The sequence below is a fragment of the Rhagoletis pomonella genome, unplaced genomic scaffold, assembly GCF_013731165.1.
Source record: "Rhagoletis pomonella isolate Grant_MI unplaced genomic scaffold, Rhpom_1.0 Rhpom_scaffold_00005, whole genome shotgun sequence".
In the NCBI taxonomy this organism is placed as follows: Eukaryota; Metazoa; Arthropoda; class Insecta; order Diptera; family Tephritidae; genus Rhagoletis; species Rhagoletis pomonella.
The window spans coordinates 39,576,391-39,591,793 of NW_023458559.1; the positions used below are offsets into that span (position 1 = coordinate 39,576,391).

The window sequence follows — 15,403 nt, forward strand, 5'->3', positions numbered from 1 at the left end:
AAACGAATAAGACTCCATGCAGCATTAGAAGTCGACGAAGCAGACAACTTTTTGCATCTAATTTCGCCCTATTCACTGTTGCAGCTGTCAATGCCGCAGCCAGTTTAGACAGATGTATGACCGCTGTGCAACCAACAAAAAGCTGTTCCTAGCTCTGCTTCGCACGCCCACTCATTTCATTTTACTAGCACACATAGCCTCCATAGTTATTGGGGATTTAAGCCGCCCCCCCACCCAATACGACAGCAACAACAAAATTTCCAGCTAGTTAACATCTCAATCAGTCGTTTCTTGCGCATCACTGATTGCGCATTGCTCAGTTGCAAGGCGCTGCTGCGGCTGCTGCTGCAAAACAGCTGATATGAACACCATTCCGGTTGTGCAACTGTTCAATCGTTCAGTCACATAGTTATTACGATAGCTTACCTACCATTCCTTCATTACCCTCGTAGTTTCTCGTATATTCAAGCCATTCAACAGCTTTTTGGAAGCTATTCACTCCGTTCGGCATTGACTAGGGGATATATAAAGCCGTACGGCACACAGCGCACCGCCAGACTGACTGACGGACAGACAAATATGGATTTGAAAAGAAGATGTGTATGTAGTACCAAATATTCGTACTAAAAAATTGCACTAAAAAGCGCTATCGATCAGGTGGTCTACGGTCTTCGATTATCTTCTTTTACGATGACAAGTATATATACATAGACTTCGTGTCAGCGCTCTTACAGAGTATATACCATCGTCTCTTTAGAAATGATAAGTAGTCGTGCATTCATAAGAAAACTAACGATTCAATTGTGCGACATGCAAGCAAAGAGTTGATTTAGTAGCTATCGAGTGGTCTTAGTAAATACATATTGATGCATATACTTATGTATATACTAATGTATATGTAAGATGCCAGTGTCACTGCCAAGTACTCTTACAGCTAAAAAAAAAAATAAAATAATTCTCAAATAATAATCGTAAAGTGGACAGAGACTTCGTATTTATACTTTCTTCACTTCACATTTTGTGGCTGCAGCCACAAGCCAAAGTTCAATTTCCCAATCAAACTTACTTGTGTGTGTATACAAACATACATGTGCATATCTCTAAAAACACTTATCGATTAGTTTCTGAGGCTTTACATAAAGGGTGTCCAGGGAGAAAAAAAATTACTAAATTGTTATTTAAACGGCAGCGTAAGGAAGCCATGAGGAGACTTGAGTCACAGCACGGAGGGTAGACAAGGAGCTTGAGTGGTGCCGCTCCGAAGTAATTTACTTAAGAGTCCACTGGAATCTATTTAGCAAAACGGGCGGCGGCAAGTCGTTCGTCTACCTTTGATCAAGCGGCGCTCTATATAGTTGTAAACGTTTACCAAAGCAAAATGGCCTCAGGAACTAGTTGTGCGCTGAGTTTGGGACATAGCATGTAAAACTCCCTTCCAACGGGAAACTTAGACATGCCTCGGAGGAGCTTCCATACTTTTTATGATGACCCCTGCAAAAGTTTTTAGAACATCGATTTAAGGGCATGCATCTAGAATGTCCGGTCCCTTTATGAAGAAAGTTCCTCTGATTGGTGTTCTCATGAAGACATCATACCTTCCCGAGCGATGCGATCGGAGGGTAAAATTATGAAGACCATAGGATTTTGCGACGTCTATCACAGCTGCCATGTAAAGGAGCTACGATGCTATTTTGTATTTGTACGTACACACGCCCAACAGAAGAGAAGGACGAAAAAGTCAAAGATCCCTTTTTTAAAACTTGATGGGCTTGGTGACTTTAAAAACTAGGAGAAGATTCAGCCTAACGAAAAATCAGATAAAGGATCGAGGTAGTTTGCAGCATTAAGTTCCAAGGCGAGGAGAAATCTGTGTAAGCGGAACCAGCTACCTAGTAAGCAATAAAATTATGGAGAGAGCACTTCCTTCACCATGCTTAATTACACTGAAACCAAATGAGAAGACGTCATATTCGCCCCAACTCTTTACTCTGATCAATCCACAAGAAGAGAGGCCCTGCCACATGCGCCAACTACCGCCGGATTAGTCTATTGGACTCCGCGTATAAGGTACTATCGAGCGTATTACGCTATGAGATGAAGTGCACTGATTGGGTCTTACCCGATAAATCCACCACAGACCAGACAACATGAAAAGTGGTGGTCTGTCTGTACGTGGCAATGTGGAATTTGATATTGCGTTGCATCTAAGATGCATTGCTAAAATGACGCCGAACAGTATCGCCGCACAGTGGGAATTTATCGACTGATTTCATTCAAAAAAAAGGCGGGAAGAGTCAATTTTTAACCGAATTGAATATTTTTTTTTTTAATTCTTGGGACGAATTTTAGAAAAGATTGTCTAGATTGACGGTGATAAAAAACATTTTAGAGAGCTTAGAGTTCGACTCCGATGATAGAATCGTGAAATTCAAAAGGGGCGATCCAATAAGGTGGATGCTATGCAAAACTCGTATGCTTCATGCTTTGATCATCAGATCGAGTTCAAATAAATCAGAAAACGTGTTTATAAAGGTATTGAAATCGGTAAATAATTACATTAGACCGATAAATCTATACACACACAAATTTTGATTGAGTCTATAACAATAACGATAAAACACAATTGCAAATATATCGATTAGTAGCAATCAATATATCGAAACTATATTTACCTCTGAAAATATACATATTTCCGATAAATTTATCGCTAGCAATCGATAAGTACACTGGTGCTGTTGTGTTCTTTATTATTATAGATTTCGCTTTCGATGTCAGTCAAAATAAGAAGATATGTGCATTATAAATTTATCGATAAATTTATCATTTGTTGTTAACGATATTATAATCGATATATTTATCGGTCTAACATTATCATCCATCAATTTCAATATCTTTATCACTGATTTGCGATGCAGATAGCATTTAAGTGCCTTTCACCATCAATATATTTACCCGCACCCACACTCTTCTCCTTTTCATACCATTCCACAGCTCCTTTTTCAACCACAACTCTTCTGAAAAAATTAATTCAATAAAGCATCTCTCAAGCACCCTGTATATCTGGAAAACTATGCCTCTTTATTTACGTTCAAATAACTAGCTATGTGTCGATTAAAATAATTCATTTTATGCGAAAGGAAATTGAATTTTGCCAGAGTAAATATTAGCTTTAAAACTTATACATATTTGATTTTAAAATGGGCATGTGGTGGCATTCAATGAAAGGAAAGTGGCAATGAGAAATACACACAAAAATAACCATGAATATTTTTATAGCACTTGAGTACTTACCCTGCAGGAAATTTAACTGTATATAAGTTAACTTGAAGTTGATTAGAAGGGAACTAAAGATCACTATTATCTGTATATTTTCTTCGAGAAAAGAGAAAAGAAATTATATTTGTATGTTGATGGCCGTGAGATAGTCAAGGTCTGCATTAGGTGTCAACTAGCTTGTAACTAAATAATTTTGAACATAAAATAACAATAAGAAAAAAATTGTGTTTTCTTTATTTTTTACTTTTTTAGTTATTTACTTTACTTGACATAACATATTTGTTTATATATGCTCGTGCAGGCGGTCCCATATTCGATTTCCCCCACACAAAACTTCAAAATGATAATATAAAATTTTTTATTTATTTAATTCAAAGTAAAATTTGTATGAGGGTACTTAAATAGAAACTTGTTTAAAGAAAACAATCTCCCGATTGCGTCTGCATTACTCTTGCATTACTTTTCAACAAGTTTCAAGTTAGCTTCTTGTAGTTAGCTAAAAGATATATATTTTATCGAAATGCCACAAAAACGTTATCTACAAGTGGTGTTTTTTTTTGACTATTGATAATTTTTTTCTGCAGGGTATATATGTGGATACATACATGTACATATATTTGTGACTGCGTGTATGCACGCGTTTTCATATTCATAATCTTCAATAGAAGAGTCAAAGTTAAGGCAAGAATAATACTCGCAATAATAGGGATGTCTAAGAAAAATATGCTTTACTAACAAATATGTAATTGTATAAATAAGAGTGAACACTCAAAGTGGAATGTATGCAAGTACATACATCCATATATACATATGTATGTGCATATATATTTATGTAAATGAGTACATACACATACGAACACTTTAAAAAAACTTCAAGCTCTATTTAGTATGTAGCATAAGTACTCGTATATGTAGGTACTTTTCAGTTGTTGGTTTACAAAGTTTACAGTCACCAAAAATACAATCAAGATAAACTTGATAGTTTACCACCAATCGTAGAAGCCAACAGAAACTGTGTACTGTTATTGTATGACTGTATTTAGTTAAAACTATCAGCAATCTAATACTCGTGGTAGTTGCTTGCTTATGTGTGAGTAGTATTATGCATTTTTGTGCGGTAATGTTAGTTAGTTGCAACGAGTTAATTTTAAAGGCAAATTGAATGCAAATATTCGTTGCATTATGCATGCCTTAAATTCCTTAGGCAAACAAACACAAGCACGCTAAAACCACAATACATACATACAAAAGTTATATACAAATGTAATGTATGTACATACATATGTATGTATGTATATTTAGGCACGCATGAATATGCATGCATTGCTTTATAGTTAGTTATGTTTTTGTTATGTGCAATTTTGAAGTGTTTGGAAAATTGAAATATTTTAATTGAATCCCAAAAAAAAAACACAATAACAAATGCATCAATGCGTAATTTCTCATGGATGCATATGCATTTGCCCAAAGGCGATAACGTAATTTACAATGCATTGAAATGACGCAAATATCAGAGAACATATAGAGAAGAAATTCGCACTCTATGTGAAGGCTGATACACATACATACATATGAATGTCTGTATACGTAAGTATTGATGTAAATATCTTTTTTCTTTCAATAGAGAAAAATAAGTGTATACATATCAATTAATCTCCAAGCAAATCTCTACATGTCAATGTATGCATTTAAACTTAGGTTTATTTTGGCTTTTGATATATGAAATATATATTTACATATCCATATGTACCTATATACACATGTACATACATATGCATTGCAGTTGATGAAATTTTCTTGAGGCAAATGCCACTTTGGTTAACAACAAATATGTTTAGCTGGAAGAAAAAGTGGATTAGCTGAGGTGATTTCTGCATTGCGTACCTTGTAGGGCGATAGACTCGGTTTTTCCGAAGCGGGTTAAACCAGTTTTCTTGGTTTAAGAAGTAAGCAAATCAATTTCGAAATGCCTTGACAATATCAATGCGATGTTTCAGAAAGCTATGGTGATTTCATTTCTTCCAAAAAATGTTGCCCTTCCCCGGCAACCATCTCCCCTGACAAAGCATGTGACATTTTAAGAAACGCACACACAATTTTCTGACTTTTTGCCTTTAATTTAGAATCGAACACGAAGGGAGAAAGGGGCAACCAAAAGGCAACATTTTTTGCTAGAAACGGGATCACCATTAGTTCTGCCTGGTTTATTACCATCCTTGTCGGTTATGTTGAAGTATCTGCGGAGAAGTTCCTTAGCGATACGCTGGTGATTTCCTATCGAGCCTTCCTTCCATGCATTAATGTCTTAAGCAATGCCATTGTCGCTAATGTAATCGCTTTCAAGTACCTCTTCTCAGTTGATGATGGCCTCCACCTCTTGACATTGTCCCACTACAGCTCCTCATCGAAGCTTGGTCGGTGCATTGAACTCATTACGTACTCGAACTGAAGATGAAATTTTTTTTGGGTCCTCTAGGATCACACGCTTGCTGCTGTATGGGCTATAATAACCAAATCTAAGTTCCACTTCGATAATGTTATACACCATGTCGACGTTGATGCCTTGATGCCTGCGTCCACAATTTTCGCCACTATAAAATTGTGTAATATTGCAACCTTCTCGATTGCGACTTTGCATGTTACTTCGCCTAAAACTCCTCAGTGCCCTCAATTGCTGTTCTCAGCCTTCCTGCAGGTCTTATGGCCTTACCAACTTATGATCAAATCAGATCGACTGATGGAATGCGATGCGCTTGTATCCACAGTTAGTAGTCGCTCTTCCCCGTCCACCTATCCACCTACAGTGACGTTGCTGACTTTTCTGCCTATTTGTGATATGGAGATTATGGGGTATTCAATTGCGGGAGCCAGCGCGCCCACATTCCTACTGGCTCGTGTGAGTTTACCGACTTATTTGGATTTGGTTCACCTTCTTCAGCCCTGCGTTTGTGTCCTGCTGAGTTGTTGTTCCTGTTGGAAATTGTGCTGCAATCGCGGGCGAAGTGACCTGGCTCCCTTTTTTCGTCCAGTAGTAGGATTAATTTCTTTAGAATTTCATTTGCCATGTCCGGGATTTCTACCTGCAATCTATAGGCTTTATAAGCTGCTCTAGTTGGGAGTGCTGCCGTTTAGTGAGTCTGAGCATACGAGACAGTTTCTGCAAATGTTGGCTTTGGATTTACATTGGTCGCTCGCTTGCTAAACGTGTCCCATATTCCTTTAGTGAATCGTTGGAGTTTTAACCCTTTGAGGTGTTCACTAGATACAGCTCAAATTGCTAAATGATCCAAGCTCTCAATATCGGAGGCGAATTTTTGCAAAGTTTCATTGGCTTTTTTGTAACGTTTCTCGAGTTCCATCTGGTAAATCTCTCGGCTGTGCTCGCTACCATAACGTCTTTCCACAGCACTCATTAAAGCATTTTAGATGTCTCTTTCACACTCGGGAACAGCCTGCAAGTTTTCCGCTGCTGGTCATTTTAGTGAAAAGAATAGCGCAGCGGATTTATCCTCTATACTCCAATGGTTTGCTGTAGCCGTTTTCGATTAAAGACCTGAAAAGGAATTGTGCAGAAAAATAATGGAGTTTTTAACTGCACGATTGAACTGTAAATCTCGGAGAAGACCTTCCAACTCATCTACCTTTCCATTTCGTTCACTCCACTCACGTTTGAAAAAAAAAATTTGGAATTCAATTTTTACAATTTCAAAATAAATTAAAATTCCATACTAGTTCGAGAACGCTATTAACGGTTCTTTGACATGCATTTGAGAACCAACGTTTGAGATTTGAGAAATGGACTGATTCTCAAATGCATCTCAAATAAGTTGTGTTTTTTTACAAATTATCCAGTAACTTGCCAGTAACTCTCCAGTAACTTTATTTCTAAGAATTCGCTCTCATAGAAAAAATTTGCAAAAAAAGTACGCGAACGCTTTTCCAGTAATAATTTGCAAGTTTCATGAACAGCTGATAAATTGGTTGTTTATTCGCAGCATATTCCCAATAAAACGATATATTTTATATTTAAATATGTTTGTTTTGAAAATTTCCACAATAAAAATCCACAAACAGTTTCCTTATTAGTTTAAATTTCATACAGCAACATGCGATCAGCTGTTTTTCGTACTGGCAAATTCTTACAAGTAAAAATTTATCCAGTAAAATCCAGTAAAAACTTGCAACTTCAGCTGTCATTTTTCGCTCTCTCAATTTCCCCTACTTTGCAAGTTTTTGCATACGAAAACGCCAAAACATGAAAATTCGTAAAAACTTTTACTGGATTTTACTGGAAATGAGTAAAAAAACGCAACTATAGTTACACACACAAAATGTCGGTTAATTTAAAAATTTCACAGGGTGTCATTAACACCTACTACATAACTGTATAAATACCCAAGTCACAATGAAAATTGGTTGTAAACTTAACTACAAGAATATGTTAAATGCGTCTCGAGCGCCATCTTTAGAGTAAATCTAACACACATACACATAGCAAATAAATAAAGTTTAGATTGAGGTCAGTTAACACATTTGGCGCCAACTACTTATTGACACACATGCATAACCATGTAGAACGAAAGGCTTAAGCAACAAACTTATAAGGAATAAAGAACATTTTGTTCCATAGAAGGGGAGTAGATTTAAGCCTCATGAGCAAAAAAAAAAAATCTATTCAACTGTGAACTGCCCCCAACATATGCAGGCGTTAGCTGGTTCCAGGGGAACGTTAATCTACAAATGTACAAACTTGCCTGCAACTGGAACGACAGTAGGCGAAGTCAAACCAGGAGCTCGCCGAAAAGTAATTGAAGCCCGGGGTATCTCCTCGCGAATGACAGCTACCAAACCCAGCAGAAATCTCGGAGAGGCTTCTAGAGTACAACCGAGCGTCAATATGGGTAGCCCTGCTTCTTAATAACGAAGTCGAAGACATTGTGGCTTCAGCTTCGGTTAACTAAGCCGCATTCTTGTTTACCAAAGAACCACTCAGCGATCATGAAGTGAACGTCGATAAGAGAAAGTCAAATGATGTGCTAAGCGCATTTGCATCGGCTATCTCATAAGATGTTCTAAGCAATCTATATACAGTGGGGAGTAGAAATGAGTACGCGGTGATTTAAATATTTACAAGGTTTTTGAAGTCAAAATTTGCTTGTTATTTTTTCATAAAAATATAGTTCATTCTTTAACCAAAATAACATATGGGGTATTCCATCGTCACGGGTGGGACATTTGTACAGCAAAAATAGTTTTTCTTTTTTAATTTAAGTATAAAGTACTAAGCAATTCTACATTTTGATAAAGCTACACCTAGTTCACTAATATACGAGTTATTACCAAATACGAAAAATATTCCAACTTGATTTTATATTGGAAAATTCTGAGCTGTTTCTTCCGTCACGGGTAGGACAAAGAAAAGACACTGCTTTTTGGAGAACATATATTTTAAGGAAAGTCTGTGAATTTACTTAACATTTCTATCTGGATTAGATGTTTTACTATACAGAAAAGAACCAGCAATCCCAACAAAGCACAAACCATAATAAGAATTATTTGTTTATTATTAAAAAATTCAAAATTCTCCTGTCACGGGTGGGACAACTTTTGTCACGGGTGGGACACGTACGATTTTCTTCATGAAAGGAAGCTTCTAGTGAGATCCATATCAAAGAGATTAGGTATGATAAATGTTAGAGGTCAAATACAAGATCAATTGACCTACTTTTATGACAGTGGAGTCATTGTAAGACGCACGATATACTGCTGACCCCAGGATCTATTTTAGGGGCAATAGTTATACCAAACGAAAGCTAGAAGTCGCCAGATTGATGTATTAAAATGCATGGAAGAAAGGATTATTTGCAAACGCATGAAATTTTATATGCATTTTCCTAATGCACTTCTGCACGGTGCATTTGATTGCAACGAAATTTCGAATGTGCCTTAATGATTTTCAAGTTTGTTTAGAATAGCTATGTATGTCTGACTAATACTAACTACAGGCTAAACATGTATATCGACTACTGTTATCACGTCGATAGAGATGTCTAACCTGCTGTTAGTGTTGACCAGACATTGAGTAACCGGCTTAAGAGTGGCTCGAGTTGAGTTATTTTTGGAAACTGATTTCATGGACAAATCATGCTCAAATTTAGCTATTCCTTAAAACCATAGAACGTCAGAAAAGATCTTGTGTATCGATGTCTAATCCGAAAAGTTATCTGCATTAGAATACTTGTAAGCAGATACATATGTATATCTTTGTCACTTAAAGGCTATTTATTGGATTGAATTTATAAGTTTCGCGAACTTCTAGATTTTCTTGGTTGGAACTTTTCAGGTAATTGTTAATATTGACTTTTAATTGTTGTTAAGCAACCATCATCATAGAATTCTCTGGCGTCTCTAAGATAGTAATGCTTATCTTGACTTTTCGAGCTGGCCACGCGAAATTTTTTACTACATCGCTTAGCCCACCAACAGTATTATGGTGTTTAGTCAACCTGTACTTCAGAGTTTTGTGGCATTAAACATAGGTTTGAAACGTTAAACTTATTTTTTTATTGTTAGGCATCATTAGAAAAAAATTATAAATGATTGTCACGGGCGGGACACGATAAAACGTTTCAAAATCTCTTAAGTAGGTACTTATAATTGTGTTACGTTCAAGCTTACTTTTGGAAAGGAACTTTATTTTATATATTCAATATAGGGATGTGTTTTACAAAGTTCAGTAATAGTACAAAGTAATCGATTATTAGTAAAGGTTAATGCTAACGTTGTGTTTACACCACAGTAATCTTACAACATCTCTCTTTCCTAGAAAGCTATGTGTATGGCTTAACATTAAAATTAATTCATGTAGTATAAAAGGCTTTTTGAATTATACAGCAAATATAAATTTAGATTATAAAACGAAAAGTTTGAATTTATATACATAAGTATTAAATATTTAATCGGGTTGGGGGTACAATCTTTCTTCCACTCCTCGTTCTAACAGCGGAAGCATTATCAGTTAATTCTATCGTGGTGCCTTCAAGAGGCTGTGAATCAAAAGCGGTGGTTTCTTTATCTCCCCCATTAGCGTAAGCGTCCCCAATACTCCGTTTCAGTACCGGCTTTAATATGTGCTCTCGGTTTCTTCTGTAGACCACACCCTCAGGGTCTTGAACCATGAATGACCTTGGCTCCTTTAAATCTTTTATTATTGTACCCGGGCACCAAACTGATGTTGGTGTTTTCTTAAAATAAATTTTCTCTCCCGGATTTACTGGTTTCAAATTTTTTGCGGACGTATTATAATTTTGTGACATTTTAATCTTTTGTTTGTTTATTTGTCGTCTATACTCATTAACATCAACTAATTTTGATTTTAAATTTTCTTGTTGTGATGGCAATTTGGTTCTCAGCTTTCTCGACATCAGTAACTCGGATGGACTTGGAAGATCGTCTTTGGGTGTTGTTCTATAATGCAGAAGCGCAGTATATGGGTCTGTTCCTTTTTCTTTGCATTTGTACAACATTGTTTTGATTGTCTGAACAGATCTTTCTGCTAAACCATTTGATCTTGGCATATAAGGACTGGAAGTAATGTGTTCAATACACCAATCTGCGCAAAACTGTGCAAAGTCTTTTGAACTGAAAGGCGGGCCATTATCCGTTATGAACACAGCCGGTATTCCCTGTCTGGCAAAAATTGACTTGAGTTTCATTATAACCTGGGTGCTGGAATACCCCGTACTTAAAATTTCACATTCAATGAACTTTGAGTAGTAGTCAACAACTAACAAGTAAGTCTTTTTATCAAATTCGAACAAGTCAGCACCCAGCTTGTACCAAGGAATGTTGACCATTTCATGGCACAACAACTTTTGTTTAGGATTAGATTTACGAAATTTTAGACAAATTTCGCAACTGGAGACTACATTGTGGAGGTCATTATTGATATTAGGCCAGTACACAGAGTTTCTAGCCAAATTCTGGCATCTCTGTATACCCATATGTCCCTCATGTAAGTAATACAAAATTTTCGGTCTAAGATTTTTTGGTACAACAACTCTGTTATTTTTTAGCAATAGCCCATCTATCTCAACAAGCTCATCTTTAACTTGATAATAAGGCATCAATTCTTTATCAATTCGCTTTTTATTTGCGGGCCATCCATTCTTCGTAAAATACAAGAGTTTTTGAAAAATTTTATCTGTTTTTGCTGCCTCTCTAAACTCATCTAAGTGACTACTTGGCAAAGCAATTTGCGAAATAATTAAATTACAGTGAATATCAATATCTTTGTCCACTTCCGTCAGTGCATAATCTTTAAGTGGCGCTCTGGATAACGTGTCGGCAATAAACAAGTCCTTTCCGGGCTTGTAAACGACAGTAATGTTGTACGCTAATAATCTGAGCATGAATCTTTGCAGTCGCGCGGGAATCTTATACAAAGGTTTGTTGACAAGTGTAACCAACGGCTTATGGTCCGTTTCTACAAGGACATGACGTCCATAAACATACTGATGGAAGCGTGTACATCCGTATAGGATAGCAAAGAGCTCTTTTTCGATCTGGGCATAATTTGTTTGTGTTTCAGTTAGTGAAGCAGATGCATAGGCAACAGGGTTCCTGTCATGCATAATGACTGCTCCAACAGCATATTTGGATGCATCGACTGACATGACTAATTGTTTTTTAGGATTAAAGTAGGTCAAAACCGGTACATTTGTAATTTCTTTAAGTAAATTTTGAAATTCTTCCTCTTGTTTATTGTCCCAATGCCATACTACATCATTCTTTAAAAGGTCTCGTAAATATTTCGTTTTTGCTGACAGACTATCAATAAAACAACCCAAGTAGTTAATCATTCCCAAAAAGCGCTGTAATTCTTTTACATTTTTTGGTACCGGCATCTCAACTATAGATTTAATTTTCTCTTCATCTGGCTTAACGCCTTTTTCACTAAATATGTGTCCAACGAATTTGACTTCCTTCTTTAAAAATTTCGATTTTGATTTATTGAACCTTAGCCCAACACTTTGTGCCCTTTCCAAAACTGACTCTAAAATGGCATTATGTTTTTGAACGTTCGGAGCATGGATCAAAAAATCATCCATATATATTATTAGACCCTTAATGTGGCCGAATAGTCTAATCATTTCTGAATGAAAAATTTCCGGCGCTGCATTGATACCAAACGGTAATCTCAGAAATCGGTAACGCCCAAAAGGCGTGTTAAATGTACATAACTTTGATGATTCTATATCTAATGGTATCATCCAGAAACCTGAGTTAGCATCTAATGTGCTGAATATTTTAGAACCTGCCATTTGCGACTTACATTCATCGATGTTCGGAAAGGAAAATCTTGGTCTGACTATAGCCTTGTTTAAATTTTTAGGGTCCAAACACACACGTAAATCTCCGTTGGGCTTAGCCACTAAAACTATTGAGTTGACCCATTCGGTCGGTTCACTAACTGGCTCTATAACCTTTAACTTCATCATACTGGACAGTTCCCTTTTTAGTGGCTCAAAAAGTCCAAATGGAACTCTGCGTGGTGCATCTACTACTGGTTGATAGTTTTCCTTTAATTTCAAATGACACTCACTTTCCAACTGCCCTAATCCTTTAAAAACTTCTTCATATTTTTGTAACAGGCTCTCGCAGCCTTTTGATTCACAGCTTATTGTAGTCACCATTTTTACCAAATTCATTTTAATAGCCAATTCAAGACCGATCACATTTTTACATTTCATATTAAGGACATAAAATTCAGCAGAATAACTTACTTTTTTATACAACAATTTTACATTGACTTTTCCTAGTAGAGGCAATCTTTCCCCGCTGAATGTTAAAATATTATGACATATCTTACTTTCTAGCTTACCGATATTTAATTTATTAAAGTTTTCGATCGATAGTAAGTTCGCCTGGGCCCCCGTGTCTATTTGACACTTCAGCTTCGCGTTGTGTATCTCCACCTCAATGTTCCAGTCTTTCACCGCACCAGTTCTGCCACTGCTAACAATTTTACTCACTCCTATCACATTCGTTTTTGTTGTTAAGTTTTTGTTCCTGACAGTTTCAACATGTATTCCGCCCACGAAAAATTGCGACTCGTGATCTTCATTTTCTTCCTCTTCTGCACTTGTCTCGCTCTCTTCGTATACGTTTCTCACATATCTCTTTTGCCCGTTATTCCCCATGTTTCCTTTACGCCATTTTGTGAAGCAGACATTTGCAAAATGGTTCAATTTTCCGCACGTGTAGCATTTTTTACCTTCTGCCGGACATTTGGTTTTATGTACTTGCCCACATTTATCACACGTTCTTGATGTTTGCTGCTGAGCCTGTCTAGCACACTTCTCCTTGTAGTTCAATGCAGATTTTCTCAAAGCTGCTACCTGTATGCTTTCGGTTGGCTCACGTTGTATCATGGCTGCATTTTCTTTTGCTAGTTCCATGCTATTAGCTATTTCAATCGCTTTATGCAATTTTATGTTGCCTTCGCTTAAGAGCCTCTCCTTTATTTTATTGTATTTTTGTGATAAACCGCATATAAAAATGTCCCTTACCAGATCTTCACGTATATCCCCGAATTCACAAGTTTTGCTAAGATTTTGCAATGCGGCAGCGTACTGACTTATTGTCTCTTCCGAGGATTGACGTTTTGTAAAAAACCTGTGGCGCTCTATTACTATATTGACTTTTGGAGTGAAATACATTTCCATTTTGCTCCATAAGTCGTCATATTGGACGCTGTCTATATCGACATTAAACGAAGTGAAAATGTTTAGACATTCTGCACCCAGATGGTGCAAGAGAAGTGCAACTTTTCTTTGCTCGGTTTGATTATCTAAAGCAGATGCACGCAGAAATATTTTGAACTGCGTACTCCAAGCCTTCCATTCCGCCGCCAGATTTGACGCTCTTATGTTCAAAGGTGCTATGGTAGTAGCAATAGATAGCACTCGCTGTGCCTCTGACATGGTAGCGTTGCCTTCATCTACCATTTTTAATTTTTTATACACGTAGTATATACTATTTTTATTTAATAGCTTAGCTTTGGTTGCGCGTTTCTAGCTTTTGAGTTATTTCGTTGTGCAACTATTTTAATTGACCCCACCTGACGCCATGTGTTACGTTCAAGCTTACTTTTGGAAAGGAACTTTATTTTATATATTCAATATAGGGATGTGTTTTACAAAGTTCAGTAATAGTACAAAGTAATCGATTATTAGTAAAGGTTAATGCTAACGTTGTGTTTACACCACAGTAATCTTACAACAATAATATAATAAAAGAAATGAAATAGGGCTGCTTAGTATAAACACACTCTAGTTATGAAATTATAGAAAACTCCCTAAAGTAGTAACTAAGCAATACGAAGTTTAAAACTTTTTAGTCACGGGTTGGACATGCTAAACCGTAGTGATTTTATCCTATTATATAATTTAAATGCCTATTTTTCTTCAATGCAATATTGCTTCTTCGGGGCGCAGAAAGATCGAGACATTTATTCCCCCCTTCAAAAAAATAATAACTTTGTGAATACTTGATTTTGCAGAGCCTTCTATATTAAAATATGTTGTCGTATTCAACTACTTTTCTAATGTTGAAGTTTTGAGTATATTTACAGTGTAATAAAATAATATAACTAAATTTTTTTTCGAAAAAACGTTAATTTCAGGTATTGAGCATTGATTCATCAAGCATTCCATGTTCAATAAGCTACTCTACAATTGGACACAAAGTTTCACTTACTCATGGAATACCCCATATATAACTTTATACGGAGCCTAGAAAAATTTTAAAATATTTCATTAAATTTTAACTTTTTATTCTGAATTCTTAGAAATTTTTTGAGTATGCAGTTTGGTAGCCCAGTAAATTTTAGTAACGAGCTTGATAACTTTTTTTTAAAAAAAAACGCATAAAATTTGCAAAATCTCATCGGTTCTTTATTTGAAACGTTAGATTGGTCCATGACATTTACTTTTTGAAGATAATTTCATTTAAATGTTGACCGCGGCTGCGTCTTAGGTGGTCCATTCGGAAAGTCCAATTTTGGGCAACTTTTTCGAGCATTTCGGCCGGAATAGCCCGAATTTCTTCGGAAATGTTGTCTTCC

The 15,403-nt window shown here is 36.3% G+C and overlaps 1 protein-coding gene across 1 annotated transcript; it reads right to left on the reverse strand.

The window, feature by feature from the left end:
- Positions 1 to 10,223: 10,223 nt before the first annotated feature.
- LOC118740092 (uncharacterized protein K02A2.6-like) lies at positions 10,224 to 14,285 on the reverse strand. Its single transcript, XM_036471586.1, has one exon. It carries the CDS (start codon positions 14,283 to 14,285, stop codon positions 10,224 to 10,226), a length of 4,062 nt encoding a protein of 1,353 aa, XP_036327479.1.
- Positions 14,286 to 15,403: the final 1,118 nt, after the last annotated feature.